At 52.7% G+C, this 14,607-nt stretch overlaps 1 protein-coding gene across 1 annotated transcript; it reads right to left on the minus strand.

Moving 5' to 3' along the window:
- Positions 1-1,438: 1,438 nt before the first annotated feature.
- On the minus strand, positions 1,439-7,635 carry BTG2 (BTG anti-proliferation factor 2). The gene is made up of 2 exons (XM_033080219.1): positions 7,443-7,635; positions 1,439-1,942 (listed from the first exon to the last, which is right to left on the minus strand). Exons 1-2 carry the CDS (start codon positions 7,600-7,602, stop codon positions 1,614-1,616), a joined length of 489 nt encoding a protein of 162 aa, XP_032936110.1. The 5' UTR covers positions 7,603-7,635; the 3' UTR covers positions 1,439-1,613.
- Between the last annotated feature and the right edge of the window lie 6,972 nt (positions 7,636-14,607).

Genomic DNA, 14,607 nt, shown 5'->3' on the forward strand with positions numbered 1-14,607 from the left:
GAACAGCTCTGCTTCTGCCAGGTCAGGAAAAGGGGAAGGTTCAGCTCAGAGGAAAAATCCAGGAAGTTTTGCTCCAATTTTTGCTCCAACCAGGGTTGGGAAAAAGGCAGAGGATGTGGGATAATATCCCAGGAAAAATTCCTTCTAGGGCCTTTAATCATCATTAAATTTGGAGTTTAAAGGTGAAATAAAAATAAAAAATTGTGCAGAGTCTCCCTGAATGCTGGGAGAACACAGGAGTGGGAATTTTAAATTGTGCAAAAACCAAAAGTTTTGTTACCAGAGAGATGGGACCCAAATCCCTTTCCCAAAAACATCACCAGGACCCCAAAAATACCTGAACAACTCAGAGAGAGACCCCCAAAAATCTCCAGGGTTGAGGAGAAAAGGCAGCAAAGAGGGGGTGGCACACACCCAGCTCAAGGACAAGGAGGAGGTGACACAGAGGGGACACAGAGGGGACACCAGGGCAGGGCTGGGAGCAGAAAAACTTTGGAATTCCCAGCTGGAGCAGCCTGTGGTGACAGCAGGGGGTTGGAATGTCCCATCAGTGCCACCTTGGGGACATTCTCAGGGTGTCCCTGCCCAGCTCCACGTCCCAGGTGGGGTGGGGACAAACCCTGTGCTGGCAGAGCACACCCAGGACAGGGATCTCAGTGTCCCCAAGGCCACCCAGCCCCGAGGTGACACCAGAACCACCTTGGGGACATTCTCAGGGTGTCCCTGCTGAGCTCCATGTCCCAGGTGAGCCCTTCCAGGTGGGGTTGGGGACAAACCCTGTGCTGGCAGAGCACACCCAGGACAGTGATCTCAGTGTCCCCAAGGCCACCCAGCCCTGAGGTGACACCAAAGTCACCTTGGGGACATTTCCAGGGTGTCCCTGCCAAGCTCCACGTCCCAGGTGGGGCTGGAGGGGGTTGGGGACAAACCCTGTGCTGGCAGAGCACACCCAGGACAGGGATCTCAATGTCCCCAGGGCCACCCAGCCCCTCAGTGCCACCAGAGTCACCCTGGGGACATTCTCAGGGTGTCCCTGCTGAGCTCCACGTCCCAGGTGAGCCTTTCCAGGTGGGGTGGGGACAAACCCTGTGCTGGTAGAGCACTCCCAGGACAGTGATCTCAGTGTCCCCAAGGCCACCAGAGAGGGCACAGCAGGGTGGTGACACTGTGACAACGCCAGCCTGGCTTCACTCCCTCATCCCCCACCTCCAAATTGAACAAAACCAACCCCAAAATCACCATCCAACAACAAGTCAGGCAGATCTCAGCTTCACAATAATAATAACAATAAATTCACAAGAATTTTTTTTAAAAAAACAATAAAAATAAACTCACAAGCTTGCAACAGCTTTAGAAAAGGCACCAGGGGCGCCGCCACGGCTCGGGGGGCGGCGCCCAAAATTTTAATTTTGGATTTTCTGGAGGTTTTTTTTTTTTCTCTTTTTTAAAAAATATAAATAGCTCTTCATCTTAAAAATAAATCCTCAGCTTGAGGTATTACAGTAGCCTGTGTCTCGGCAGCGTAAGGACGAGGAGGAGAAATTTTTTTTATCCGTTTTGTCGTGTTTTTTTTGTCGTGGTGGAGTGGGGAGAGAGAGAAAATTTTTTTTTTTTTAGCTGGAAACAGTCATGATGTAACTTTTCGACGGGCTGCTCCGCCCTAACATCATCTGGTTCTTACAGCTGAGCATCCCTCTGTACGAACCGGGCGCTTCGTAGAGGACGCAGATGGAGCCGTCGTCGCCGATGCGATAGGAGACCTCGTAGGGATCCACCCAGAGCGTCAGCTCGCGCGGCAGCAGCTGCAGCAGCCGCTCCAGGCTCAGTCCCACGCGCCCGGCCGCGCGCACGATCAGCGGGTCCATGCGGCGGTTGATGCGCAGGCAGCGGTAGCCGGAGCCTTTGGAGGGTTTGTCGGGGAACCAGTGGTGTCTGTAGTGCTCTGGAAAAAAACAGGGAAAATAGTGAGGAGGGAAATTCCAGGAAATGTGGGGTTTACAGCGTTAAATTTGGGGTTTAGAGCATTAAATTGGGGGTTTGAAGGCCAAATCCCAAAGAACGCACTTGGAAGGGTTTCTCAGGGTGTTTGTAGTGCTCTGGAAAAAAAAAGGAAAAGTAGTGAGGAGGGGGATCCAAGAAAATGTGGGGTTTAGGGCTTTTAGTTCCCATTAAATTTGGGGTTCAATGGTGAAATCCTAAAGAACGCACTTGGAAGGGTTTCTCAGGGTGTCTGTAGTGCTCTGGAAGGGAAGGAGAAGAGCAGTGAACAGGGAAATCCCAGGAAATGTGGGGTTTACAGCATTAAATTTGGGGTTTTAGAGTGTTAAATTAAAAAATTAAATTTATTTAAGAAAAATTTAATTAATTTAAAATTGGAGTTTTAGAGTGTTAAATTTGGGGTTTGAAGGCCAAATCCTAAAGAAGGCACTTGGAAGGGTTTCTCATAGAACCAGTGGTGTCTGTAGTGCTCTGGGGGGAAAAAGGGAAAGCAGTGAGGAGGGAAATTCCAGGAAATGTGGGGTTTCGAGCATTAAATTTGGGGTTTACAGCATTAAATTTGGGGTTTTAGAGCGTTAAATTGGGGGTTTGAAGGCCAAATCCTAAAGAACGCACTTGGGTTTCTTGTGGAACCAGTGGTGTCTGTAGTGCTCTGGAAGGGAAAAAGGGAAAGTACTGAGGAGGGGGATCCAAGAAGATGTAGGGTTTACAGCATTAAATTTGAGGTTTTAGAGCATTAAATTAAAAAAATTAAATTAAATTAAATTTGGGGTTTGAAGGCCAAATCCTAAACAACACTCAAGGAAGAGTTTCTTGTGGAACCAGTGGTGTCTGTAGTGCTCTGGAAAAAAAGAGAAAAGCACTGAGTAGGGAAATCCCAGGAAATGTGGGGTTTAGGGCTTTTAGTTCCCATTAAATTCAGGGTTTGAAGGTCAAATCTCAAAGAACGCACTCAGAAGGGTTTCTCAGGGTGTCTATAGTACTCTGGAAAAAAAAGGAGAAGAGCAGTGAACAAGGAAATCCCAGGAAATGTGGGGTTTACAGCATTAAATTTGGGGTTTTAGAGTGTTAAATTTAAAAATTAAATTTATTTAAGAAAAAATTAGTTAATGTAAAATTGGGGTTTTAGAGTGTTAAATTTGGGGTTTGAAGGCCAAATCCCAAAGAACGCACTTGGAAGGGTTTCTCAGGGTGTCTGTAGTGCTCTGGGAAAAAAAGGAAAAGTAGTGAGGAGGGAAATTCCAGGAAATGTGGGGTTTACAGCATTAAATTTGGGGTTTACAGCATTAAATTTGGGGTTTTAGAGCGTTAAATTGGGGGTTTGAAGGTCAAATCCTAAAGAACGCACTTGGAAGGGTTTCTTGGGGAACCAGTGGTGTCTGTAGTGCTCTGGGGGAAAAAAAGGGAAAGCAGTGAGGAGGAAAATCCCAGGAGATGTGGGGTTTACAGTGTTAAATTTGGGGTTTTAGAGCGTTAAATTTGGGGTTTGAAGGTCAAATCCTAAACAATGCCCTTTGGAGGGTTTGTTGGGGAACCAGTGGTGTCTGTAGTGCTCTGGGAAAAAACAGGGAAAAGCAGTGAGGAGGGGGATCCAAGAAAATGTGGGGTTTAGAGCATTTAGTTCTCATTAAATCTGCGGTTCAAAGGTCAAATCTTAAAGAATGCACTTGGAAGGGTTTCGCATAGGACCAGTACTGCTCTGGAAAAAACAGGGAAAACCATGAGCAGGGAAATCCCAGGAAATGTGGGGTTTAGGGCCTTTAGTTCCCATTAAATTTGGGGTTTGAAGGCCAAATCCTAAACAATGCTCTTTAAAGGGTCTCTCAGGGAACCAGAGGTGTCTGTAGTGCTCTGGAAAGGAAGAAAAGGAGCTGTGAGTAGGTGGATCTGAGAAAATGTGGGATTTAGGGCCTTTAGGCCCTGTCACATTCAGGGTTTTAAGGTCAAATCCTAAAGAACATCCTTGGAAGGGTTTCTCAGGGAGCCAGTGGTGTCTGTAGTGCTGTGGAAAAACAGGGAAAATCGTGAGCAGGGAAATTCCAGGAAATGTGGGGTTTAGGGCTTTTAGTTCCCATTAAATTTGGGGTTCAAAGGTGAAATCCTAAAGAACACCCTTTAAAGGGTTTCTCAGGGAACCAGTGATGTCTGTAGTGCTCTGGAAAAAAACAGGGAAAATAATGAGCAGGGAAATTCCAGGAAATGTGGGGTTTAGTGCCCTGAGTCCCTGTTAAAGTTCCCATTAAATTTGGGGTTTGAAGGCCAAATCCTAAACAACACTCAAGGAAGAGTTTCTCGGGGAACCAGTGGTGTCTGTAGTGCTCTGGGGGAAAAAGGGAAAGCTGTGAGGAGGGGGATCACAGGAAATGTGGGGTTTACAGCATTAAATTTGGGGTTTTAGAGCATTAAATTAAAAAATTAAATTATATTAAATTTGGGGTTTGAAGGCCAAATCCTAAAGAACGCACTTGGAAGGGTTTCTCATAGAACCAGTGGTGTCTGTAGTGCTCTGGAAAAAAAGGGAAAGCAGTGAGTAGGGGGACCCAGGAAATGTGAGGTTTAGAGCATTTAATTCCCATTAAATTTGGGGTTTTGCAGCGTTAAATTTGGGGTTTTAGAGCGTTAAATTTGGGGTTTGAAGGCCAAATCCTAAAGAATGTCCCGGGAAGGGTTTCTCATGGAACCAGTGGTGTCTGTAGTACTCTGGAAGGGAAGGAAAGGAGCTGGGAGTAGGGGAATTGCAGGAAATTTGGGGTTTAGGGCCTTTAGTCCTCATTGAATTTGGGGTTCAAAGGCCAAAACCTTAACAATGCCCTTTAAAGGGTTTCTTGGGGAACCAGTAGTGTCTATAGTGCTCTGGAAAAACAGAGAAAAGCAGTGAGCAGGGAAATCCCAGGAGATGTGGGGTTTAGGGCCTTTAGTCCCTGTTACATTTGGGGTTTAAAGGCCAAATCCTAAACAAAAGCCTTTAAAGGGTTTCTCGGGGAAGCAGAGGTGTCTGTAGTCCTCTGGAAAAAAACAGGGAAAAGCAATGAGTAGGGGTAGCCCAGGAAATGTGGGGTTTAGGGCCTTTAGTCCCTGTTACATTTGGGGTTCAAAGGCCAAATACTAAAGAACACACTTCAAAGGGTTTCTCAGGGTGTTTGTAGGGTTCCTAGAAGAGAATAGGGAAGAGCAGTGAGCAGGGAAATCCCAAGAAAGGCTCCTCCCAGTTGGATGGTGGAGTTTAGGGCCTTGAGCAGGGATATCCCAGGAAAGGTGGAGTTCAGGGCCTTTAGTCCCTGTTAAATTTGGGGTTCAAAGGCCAAATCCTAAACAACACCAGGGCAGAGCCTCCCTAAACACCAGGAACAGGAACTAAACTCTGCAAAAGTTCTGTACCCAAGAGATGGGACCCCAATCCCATTTCCAAGGGGGCAGGGAGGAGCTGCCAGCCCAGGCTCCTCCATCCCAAAACACCCAGCCAGGCTGTGGGGTCAGGCTGGGGCAGATATGGTATCACCCACCCCAAAACTGCCCCATCCCACAGCAGCAGTGCCACCCCTTATCACAGCCCGGCCGTCCCTCCCTGGGGCTGATAACGGGGACAGGCAGGGAGGGACCCCTGACCCGCCCAGATCCTGTGGGGACACCGGGAGGGGACGTGGCAGGGGTTGGGGTCACGGGGGGATCACTGGGGGCATCATTGGGATCACTGGGATTGTCTGTGGGATTACTGGGATCATGGGGGGATCACTGGGATCACCTGTAGGATTGTCTGTGGGATCACTGGGATCATGAGGGGATCACTGGGATTGTCTGTGGGATCACTGGGATCACCTGTGGGATTGTCTGTGGGATCACTGAGGGCATCACTGGGATCGTCCATGGGATCACTGTGGGATCTGTGTGATTGCCTGTAGGATTGTCTGTGGGATCACTGGGATTGTCTCTGGGATCACAGGGGGATCACTGGGATTGTCTGTGGGATTGCCTGTAGGATTATTGGGATCATCTGTGGGATCATGATGGGATCACTGTGATCATCTGTGGGATTGTCTCTAGGATCATCCATGGGATCACTGGGGGCATCACTGGGATAGTCTGTGGGATCACTGTGATCGCCTTTAGGATCATTGGGATCATCTGTGGGATCACAGGGTCATCACTGGGATCATCCATGGGATCACTGGGATCCTCTGTGGGATTGTCACTGTAGGATCACCGGGATCATCTGTGGGATTGTCACTGTAGGATCACCGGGATCATCTGTGGGATTGTCACTGGGATCATCCATGGGATCACTGGGATCGTCTGTGGGATCTGCAGGGCCCCACAGCCAGGCACACAAAGGGACCGAGAGGGGCAGGGGACAGTCCCAGGCCCAGGGGACACCAGAGCAGCACAGGAGGGGACAGCAGGTCCTGGAAGGGACAAGGGAGGCACCAAGAAGGGGACACCAGGTCCCAAAGTGGACACCAAGGAGGGGACACCAGGTCCTGGAAGGCACACAAACAGCACCAAGCAGGGACACCAGGTCCCTGGAGTGACACAGGAGGGGACAGCAGGTCCCACAGGGAACACGGAGGCCACTTGGGAGGGGACAGCAAATCCCACGAGCCACACGGGGGCCACTCAGGAGGGGACACCAGGTCCTGGAAGGAACACGGGGGGCACTCAAAAGAACCCCAGGTCCTGGAAGGAGCACAGAAGGCACTCGGCAGGGACACCAGGTCCTGGAAGCCAGACGGGGAGTACTCAAAAGGTCCTGGAAGCCACACGGGGGCATTCGGAAAGGACACCAGGTCCTGGAAGCCACACGGGGGGCACTCGAAAGAACCCCAGGTCCTGGACAGCGCACGGGTGGCACTCAAAAGGTCCTGGAAGCCACACGGGGGCTCTCGGCACGGACACCAGGTCCTGGAAGGCGCAGGGGGGGGGGTCATTCGAAAGGTCCTGGAAGGCGCACGGGGGCTCTCGGCACGGACACCAGGTCCTGGAAGGCGCACGGGAGGTACTCAAAAGGTCCTGGAAGGCGCTCGGGGGGCACTCCAAAGGTCCTAGAAGCCACACGGGGGGCATTCGGAAGGGACACCAGGTCCTGGAAGGCGCAGGGGGGGGCACTGGGAAGGTCCTGGAAGCCACACGGGGGAGTACTCAAAAGGACAGCAGGTCCTGGAAGCCACACGCGGGGGACACTCCAAGAGTCCTGGAAGGCTCACTGGGGGCACTCGGCAGGAACACCAGGTCCTGGAAGGTACACGGGGGCTCTCAAAAGGTCCTGGAAGCCGCACGGGGGGGGACACTCAAAAGGTCCTGGAAGCCACACGGGGGGCTCTCAGCACGGACACCAGGTCCTGGAAGCCACACGAGGAGCTCTCAGCACGGACACCAGCAGCCTCCCGGCCCCGAACGCCACCAGCCCAACCCAACCTCCATCTCCACGGCCGCTCCTTCCCCGGGCTCACCTGTGAGCGCCTCCCGCAGCGCCCCGCTGAACACCTGCAGCTGCTGCTCGCTGACGCAGCCCCGCGTCCGCAGCAGGCCGGACACGAAGCCCACGGCGGCGGCGATCTCGGGCACCATGTCGGCGCGGGGGCCGCGGCGGTGGCTGTGGCGCTGGCTCATCCCGGGGGACACCGGGGGACACCCGCGACCTCTCGGCGGCTCCGCGGCGCTCGGGCTGCGCCCCCTCAGCGCGCGCGGTTTATATAGAGCGGCCGGCGGTGACGTCACGGCGCGGGCGCGGCGTTCCATTGGCTGCGCCGTATGCAAATGAGGGAATGCAAATGGCGGGATGGGAATAGAGCCTGAGCTCAGCGGTGACGTCACAGCGGGGGGGCGGGGGGAGTGCGGGGGGAGAGGGGACAGGGACAGGGATACAGGGACAGGGAGAGGGGGAGAGGGGACAGGGACAGGGGGACACGGAGAGGGGACAGGGGACAGGGGCAGGGATAGAGGGACAGGGAGAGGGGACAGGGATAGAGGGACAGGGACAAGGATAGAGGGACAGGGGGACAGGGACAGAGGGACAGGGATAGAGGGACAGGGAGAGGGGACAGGGACAGGGATAGAGGGACAGGGACAAGGATAGAGGGACAGGGACAGGGGGACAGGGGACAGGGATAGGGGGACACGAAGAGGGGACAGGGGACAGGGACAGAGGGACAGGGACAGGGGACAGAGGGACAGGGGGACAGGGGTACAGGGATAGAGAGACAGGGATAGAGGGACAGGGGGACAGGGGGACAGGGATAGAGGGACGGGGACAGAGATAGGGGGACAGGGGACAGGGGAACAGGGGACAGAGACAGAGATAGAGGGACAGGGGGACAGGAATAGAGGGACAGGGGGACAGGGGGACAGGGGGACAGGGACAGGGGGACAGAGATAGAGGGACGGGGGGACAGGGACAGAGTGACAGGGACAGGGGGACAGGGATAGAGGGACAGAGGGACATGGATACAGGGACAGGGGGACAGCAGGACAGGGACAGGGATAGAGGGACAAGGGGACAGGGATAGGGACAGGAGGACAGGGATAGGGGGACAGAGGGACAGGGAGACACAGAGATAGGGGAACAGGGGGACAGGGATAGAGGGACACAGATAGGGGGACAGGGACAGGAACAGAGGTTCAGGGGGTGGCAGGGACAGGGGCGCAGGGATAGAGGGACAGGAGGACACAGAGATAGGGGGACAGGGACACAAGGACAGGGACAGGGGGACAAGGGGATGGGGACACAGGGACACAAGGACACAGCCAGGCCGGGGATGTTTGGTTTCCTGGGTCGCCACCCTTGCTCAAGGTGCTCCCTGAGTGTGGGGGACAGAGCTGAGCTGTGAGCCATCGAGTCACGGTGAGGGAAGGGACCCTGAGGGTGACCCAGTGCCACCCCTGCCCTGGCAGGGACACTTTCCATCGTCCCAGGGTGCTCCAGGCCGGACTCGGACACTGCCAGGGCTGGGGCAGCCATGGGTTGGGCTGTGCCAGGCCTGCCCACCCTGCCAGGAGGGGATCCCACCCCAAAATCCAACCTGAGCCCTCCCTGGGTCCTGTCCCTCCATCCCTGTCCCTCCATCCCTGTCCCAAATCCCTCCCCAGCTCTCCTGGATCCCCTGGCAGAGGCTCTGAGCTCTCCCATCCAGAAATCTCCTCCCAGTGCCCTTTGTCACCCCCTGCTCAGGGGGCTCCTCCCATCCCCAAATGTCCCTCCCCGAGCCACATCCATGGATGTGTGTCAAGGGAGAGCCTCCCAAGTGTCCCCAGTGCAGGGGATGAGGTGACAGGGCCATCCCCACCCCTCCTGAGAACTTCCAGGCTGGGAAGAGCAGGATGTGACAGAGATGAGGTGACAGTGCCACCCCAACCCTTCCTGAGAACTTCCAGCCCAAATCCAGGCTGGGAGAAGAGCAGGGCATGAGGGAGATGAGGTGACAGTGCCATCCCCACCCTGCCTGAGAACTTCCAGACCAAATCCAGTCTGGGGAAGAGCAGAACGTGACAGAGATGAGGTGACAGTGCCATCCCCAGCCCTCCTGAGAACTTCCAGCCCAAATCCAGGCTGGGACAAGAGCAGGACACGGGAGAGATGAGGTGACAGTGCCATCCCCAGCCCTCCTGAGAGCTTCCAGACTGGGAGAAGAGCAGGACATGGGAGATGAGGTGACAGTGCCATCCCAACCCTGCCTGAGCTGAGGGCTGGGAGCCTCCAGCCCAAAATTCAGGCTGGGGGAAGAGCAGGACATGTGAGAGATGAGGTGACAGTGCCATCCCCACCCTGAGCTGAGAACTTCCAGCTCAAATCCAGGCTGGTAGAAGAGCAGGACATGGGAAAGATGAGGTGACAGTGCCATCCCCACCCTGTCTGAGAACCTCCAGCCCAAATCCAGGCTGGGGGAAGAGCAGGACATGACAGAGATGAGGTGACAGTGCCATCCCAACCCTTCCTAAGAACTTCCAGCCCCAGTCCAGGCTGGGGGAAGAGCAGGACGTGGGAAAGGTGAGGTGACAGTGCCATCCCCACCTTGCCTAAGAACTTCCAGCCCAAATCCAGATTGGGGAAAGAGCAGGGCATGAGGGAGATGAGGTGACAGTGCCATCCCTCCTGAGAACTTCCAGCCCCAATCTAAGCTGGGAAAAGAGCAGGATGTGACAGAGATGAGGTGACAGTGCCATGCCCACCTCTCCTGAGAACTTCCAGCCCCAATCCAGGCTGGGAGAAGAGCAGGGCATGAGGGAAATGAGGTGACAGTGCCATCCCCACCCTTCCTAAGAACTTCCAGCCCCAATCCAGTCTGGGGGAACAGCAGGACGTGGGAGGAGGTGGCTGCAGCAGCAGGGACGTGTCCCCACCCTGGGGACAGGGAGGACAAGCCAAGGCAGGCAGGGCTGGAGCGGCACACGGAGTCTCCAGGGGCTCCCTGATGCTGGGGGAGATGAAGGAGCACCTGGAAGCCACCACAAGCCCAGAGCTGGCCCAGCTGGCCCAGCCACGCTGCCCAGAGAGCTGAAACTGGCCCCGAGCTAAGGAGCAGTGGGAGGCTGAGCTGGTGCCTTTGATCAGCCATGGGAGAGTTCCTATCGGGGCAGGACGGGATCCTGGGTGGATATTGAATATTCCCTGGCAGAGATCGTTCCAAGCCAGCACTGGGGGAGGACCCAAAGCCACAGCTGTGCTGTGATCCCCAGGAAAACGCCCTCTCCTCTGTGGCTGGGGCCTCATTTGGCATCTCCACAAGCGCTGGGAGCTGCTGGGATGAGCCAGGGCAGGGCAGGAGCTCTGCAGGCTCTGCCCTGTGGCTGTTCCCAGGGTTCTGGGGCTGCTGGCTCAGGGTCTGCCAGCACATCCCTCCTCTCTGGGGCTGCTGGCACAGGGTCTGCCAGCACATCCCTCCTCTCTGGGGCTGCTGGCACAGGGTCTGCCAGCACATCCCTCCTCTCTGGGGCTCCTCCCGAGCTCCTCGGGGTCCTGTGCCACTGGGAAAGTCAGCCTGGAATTGCTGATCCTTGGGGTTCTGTCCCACTGAAAAATCATCCTGTGTTTGCTGATCCTTGGGGTTCTGTCCCACTGAAGAATTATCCTGAACCTTTTCACTCTTAGGGTTCTGTCCCATTGGAAAATCATCCTGGACTTGCTGACCCTTTTGAGTTCTGTCCCATTGGAAAAGTCACCCTGAACTTGCTGACCCTTGGGGTTCTGTTCCACTGAAAATTATCCTGGATTTGCTGATCCTTTGAGGTTCTGTCCCATTGGAAAATTATTCTGGATTTGCTGATCCTTTTGGGTTCTGTCCCATTGGAAAATTATTCTGGATTTGCTGATCCTTTTGGGTTCTGTCCCATTGGAAAATCACCCTGGATTTGCTGATCCTTTGGGTTCTGTTCCACTGAAAAAAATCACCCTGAACTTACTGATCCTTTGGGTTCAGTCCCATTGCAAAAAATCATCCTGGATTTGCTGACCCTTAGGGTTCTATCCCACTCAAAAATCACCCTGTGCTTGCTGATCCTTTGGGGTCCTGCCCCACTGGAAAATCATCCTGGACTTTTTGACCCTTGGGGTCCTGTCCTATTGCAAAAATCATCCTGAACTTGCTGATCCTTTGGGGTTTTGTTCCATTGAAAATCATCCTGAACTTGCTGATCCTTTGGGGTTTTGTTCCATTGAAAATCATCCTGTGCTTGCTGATCCTTTGGGCTCTGTCCCACTGAAAAATCATCCTGGACTTTTCGACCCTTGGTTAAGAAGTCTCAGCCCCCTCCCTTTCCCTCACTTTATTTATGATTTTTGGGGATTCTGTGTCCTTAATTCTCTGGCTGGGAAGGGATTTTTTGTCCAACTCCAGAACTTACAGACACTCACATGGAGTTTCAGAGTTCCACACCAACAGCAGAGTCTGAAAAACACAAAAACTCAACCCCAAGGTGTCATTTTGGGGTCTAACAGGATTTTTTGCTTGCAGCCTGCAGCTGGTTTTATTCTGCACAAGGGATTTCCCACCCTGGGACAGGAATTGGGAGTGAGGCAGGAGTCAGGGGAAGGAAAATGGCTTTGGGAGTTGTGGAAAAGGGGAATTCAGCAGCTCCTGGCCGAGCAGGGCTCTGCACTGACCCCAAGTGCAGCAGGGTCAGGTTGGAGAGGAGACACAGCCAAGGGGTCCCCAAATCCTCCCCTCCCTCCCCATCTGCCGCCCCATCCATCCCCAGAGCAGCAGAAATCAGGCAAATCTCCTGCCACAAACCAGATTTGCCTTTGTAAGCTTTGAAATAAACCCAAGGATTAAAGTCTAAGGATTTTTTTCCTCTCTTTTTTTTTCTTCTTTAGGTTCAGCACCACACATAAAACTCCATCATGCTGCACTCTGGATATTCCAGACCCCCTTGGAAGACAAAAATCCAGCATGTCCAGAGCTCTGCTGCCAGGTAACCACACTCATGGAATCAGCAGGAAAAGTGGGAATCCAGCAAAGCCATCCATTTAAAAATTTAAATTTTAAAATAACCCCACCAGGATTTTTTTGTTGTTTTTCTCACTGAGCTGAGCTCTGCCATCCCAGCCTAAGGAATATTGGGATGGAATCCTCCAGCCCTGAGTCATGGCCTGGAGCAGGAGGTCTTGCCCAGAAGATCTCTAATAACCAGGACTATTAATTAACCATTAGGGGCTAACTGTGCTCATTAAGTGCTGATGAGGATGAGCCAGCAGGATGGGGGAAGTGGTGGCACCATTCCCCAAATTCCCAGCTCCCATTTATTCCTGCCCAGCTCCCATTTATTCCTGCCCATCCCTTCCCCAATTCCCAGCTCCTGCTGTGTTCATCTGTTGATTCCAGGGCTCCCAAATCACCTTGGCCCCGTTAAGCCCTTCCAATAGGAGATTTCCTGTGGAGCTCAAGGCCCTCTAAGCGGGTTAAGTGTCCCTAATTTCTGTTCCTGGGGTTTTGGAGGCAGAGCTCGAGGTTTAATGGAGCTTTTAAAGCGCTCAGAGGAGTTACAGAGCAACCATCAGAAAATAAAACTAGGTTTTATTTATTTTTTTAAAAAAGAGAACTGAGTTTGAGCTGCTGGCTGGGTTGGTTTTCCACCCTGCATTTAGCTGAGAGCGTTTCCATTTCAATTTAAAAATAAAAAAAAGAAAAAAACCAACTCAAACTGAATAAATTTCTGTGCTGGGATTGGCCAGGCTGGGGCTGGAACTGGTCTGACAGGAACCAGGAGCTCAGATAGGCTCCCAAACCCTCCTGGTTATCCAAATGAGCCTCCAAACCAGTCCAACTGGAAATTTTACCATTCAAAAAAAAAAAAAAATTGAACATTTGGCATTCAATCAAGGGTTAAAAGCCGAGCTGCCCACAGGGACTGAGGCTTTGCAAGTCAGCAGCTCGGGGTGTTTAATGTTCCCCTGAAAGGCAGAGTTCCCACGGCAGGCTTGGGCTCTTTGTGGGTTTGTTTTTTAGTTTTTTGTTGGGTTTTTTTGGGTTTTTTTTGTTTTTGTTTTGGGGTGACGACACCCTGAGATTTGCAGTTTATAGGGCATGAAGCACAGAACCCAAATTCCAATCTGGAATCCCAGCAGAACCCACACCCCCTGTCCCCAGCAGGAAAACAAACCCAGAATTAAAAATGAACAAACCCAGAATTAAGAATGAACAAATCCAAATGAATCAAGAATTAACAAATTAAAATGAATCAAGAATGAACAAATCCAAATCCTGCTCCTAGCTGAATCAGCTCCCAGATTTTGGGATGGATTTGAAGTTTGTATCAATTTGAGAGACCACATTCTGCTTTTCTTAAAGTTTAGGAGGTGAAAATTGCTGGGAATTGTGCAGAATTGTAAAAATAATGGATGTATTGGCCTGGTTTAAATCAGATTAAAATCTGGAGGAGGGACAGACACCTGTGCTGGGGTGGGGACACCAGTTTAGCACAATCAGTGGGAATTTAAGGGGAAAAAAACGCGGGGTAAAGCGGGTTTAGGATGTTTAATCCCGGCTGTAATTGGTAACCCGGGTGTGACCCCAGGAACGCGCCGGGCAGGGAGGGGAAACAAGGCAGGGCTTAAAGGGCAGCCTGGAGCCAGGGATTTGGGAGAGGGGTGGGAAATGAGGGAGGGGTGGGGAAGGAGGGACAGGGACACAGACTGATCCAAACTGCCCAAAAACAGTGACAGACTGCCCGAAACCAGCCCCAAGCTGCCCTAAACTGCCCCAAAAACAGCTCCAAACTGTCCAAAACTGCCCAAAAACAGTGACAGACTGCCCCAAAAACAGCTTCAAACTGCCCCAAAAACAGCTCAAAACTGCCTCAAACTGCCCCAAACTGCCCCAAAAACAGCTTCAAACTGCCCCACACTGCCCAAAACCAGCCCCAAATCAGCTCAAAACTGCCCCAAACAGCTTCAAACTGCCCAAAATCTGTCCCAAACCATCCCCAAACTGCCCCAAACCAACTCCAAACTGCCCCAAAAACAGCTTCAAACTGCCCAAAATCTGCCCAAAACTGCCCAAAACCAGCCCCAAACAGCTTCAAACTGCCCCAAACTGCCCAAAAACAGCTCCAAACTGCCCCAAAAACGGCTTCAAACTGCCCAAAATCTGTCCCAAACTGCCCCAAACTGCTCCAAAAACA

Source organism: Catharus ustulatus, chromosome 25 (genome assembly GCF_009819885.2).
Source record: "Catharus ustulatus isolate bCatUst1 chromosome 25, bCatUst1.pri.v2, whole genome shotgun sequence".
NCBI classification, from domain to species: Eukaryota; Metazoa; Chordata; class Aves; order Passeriformes; family Turdidae; genus Catharus; species Catharus ustulatus.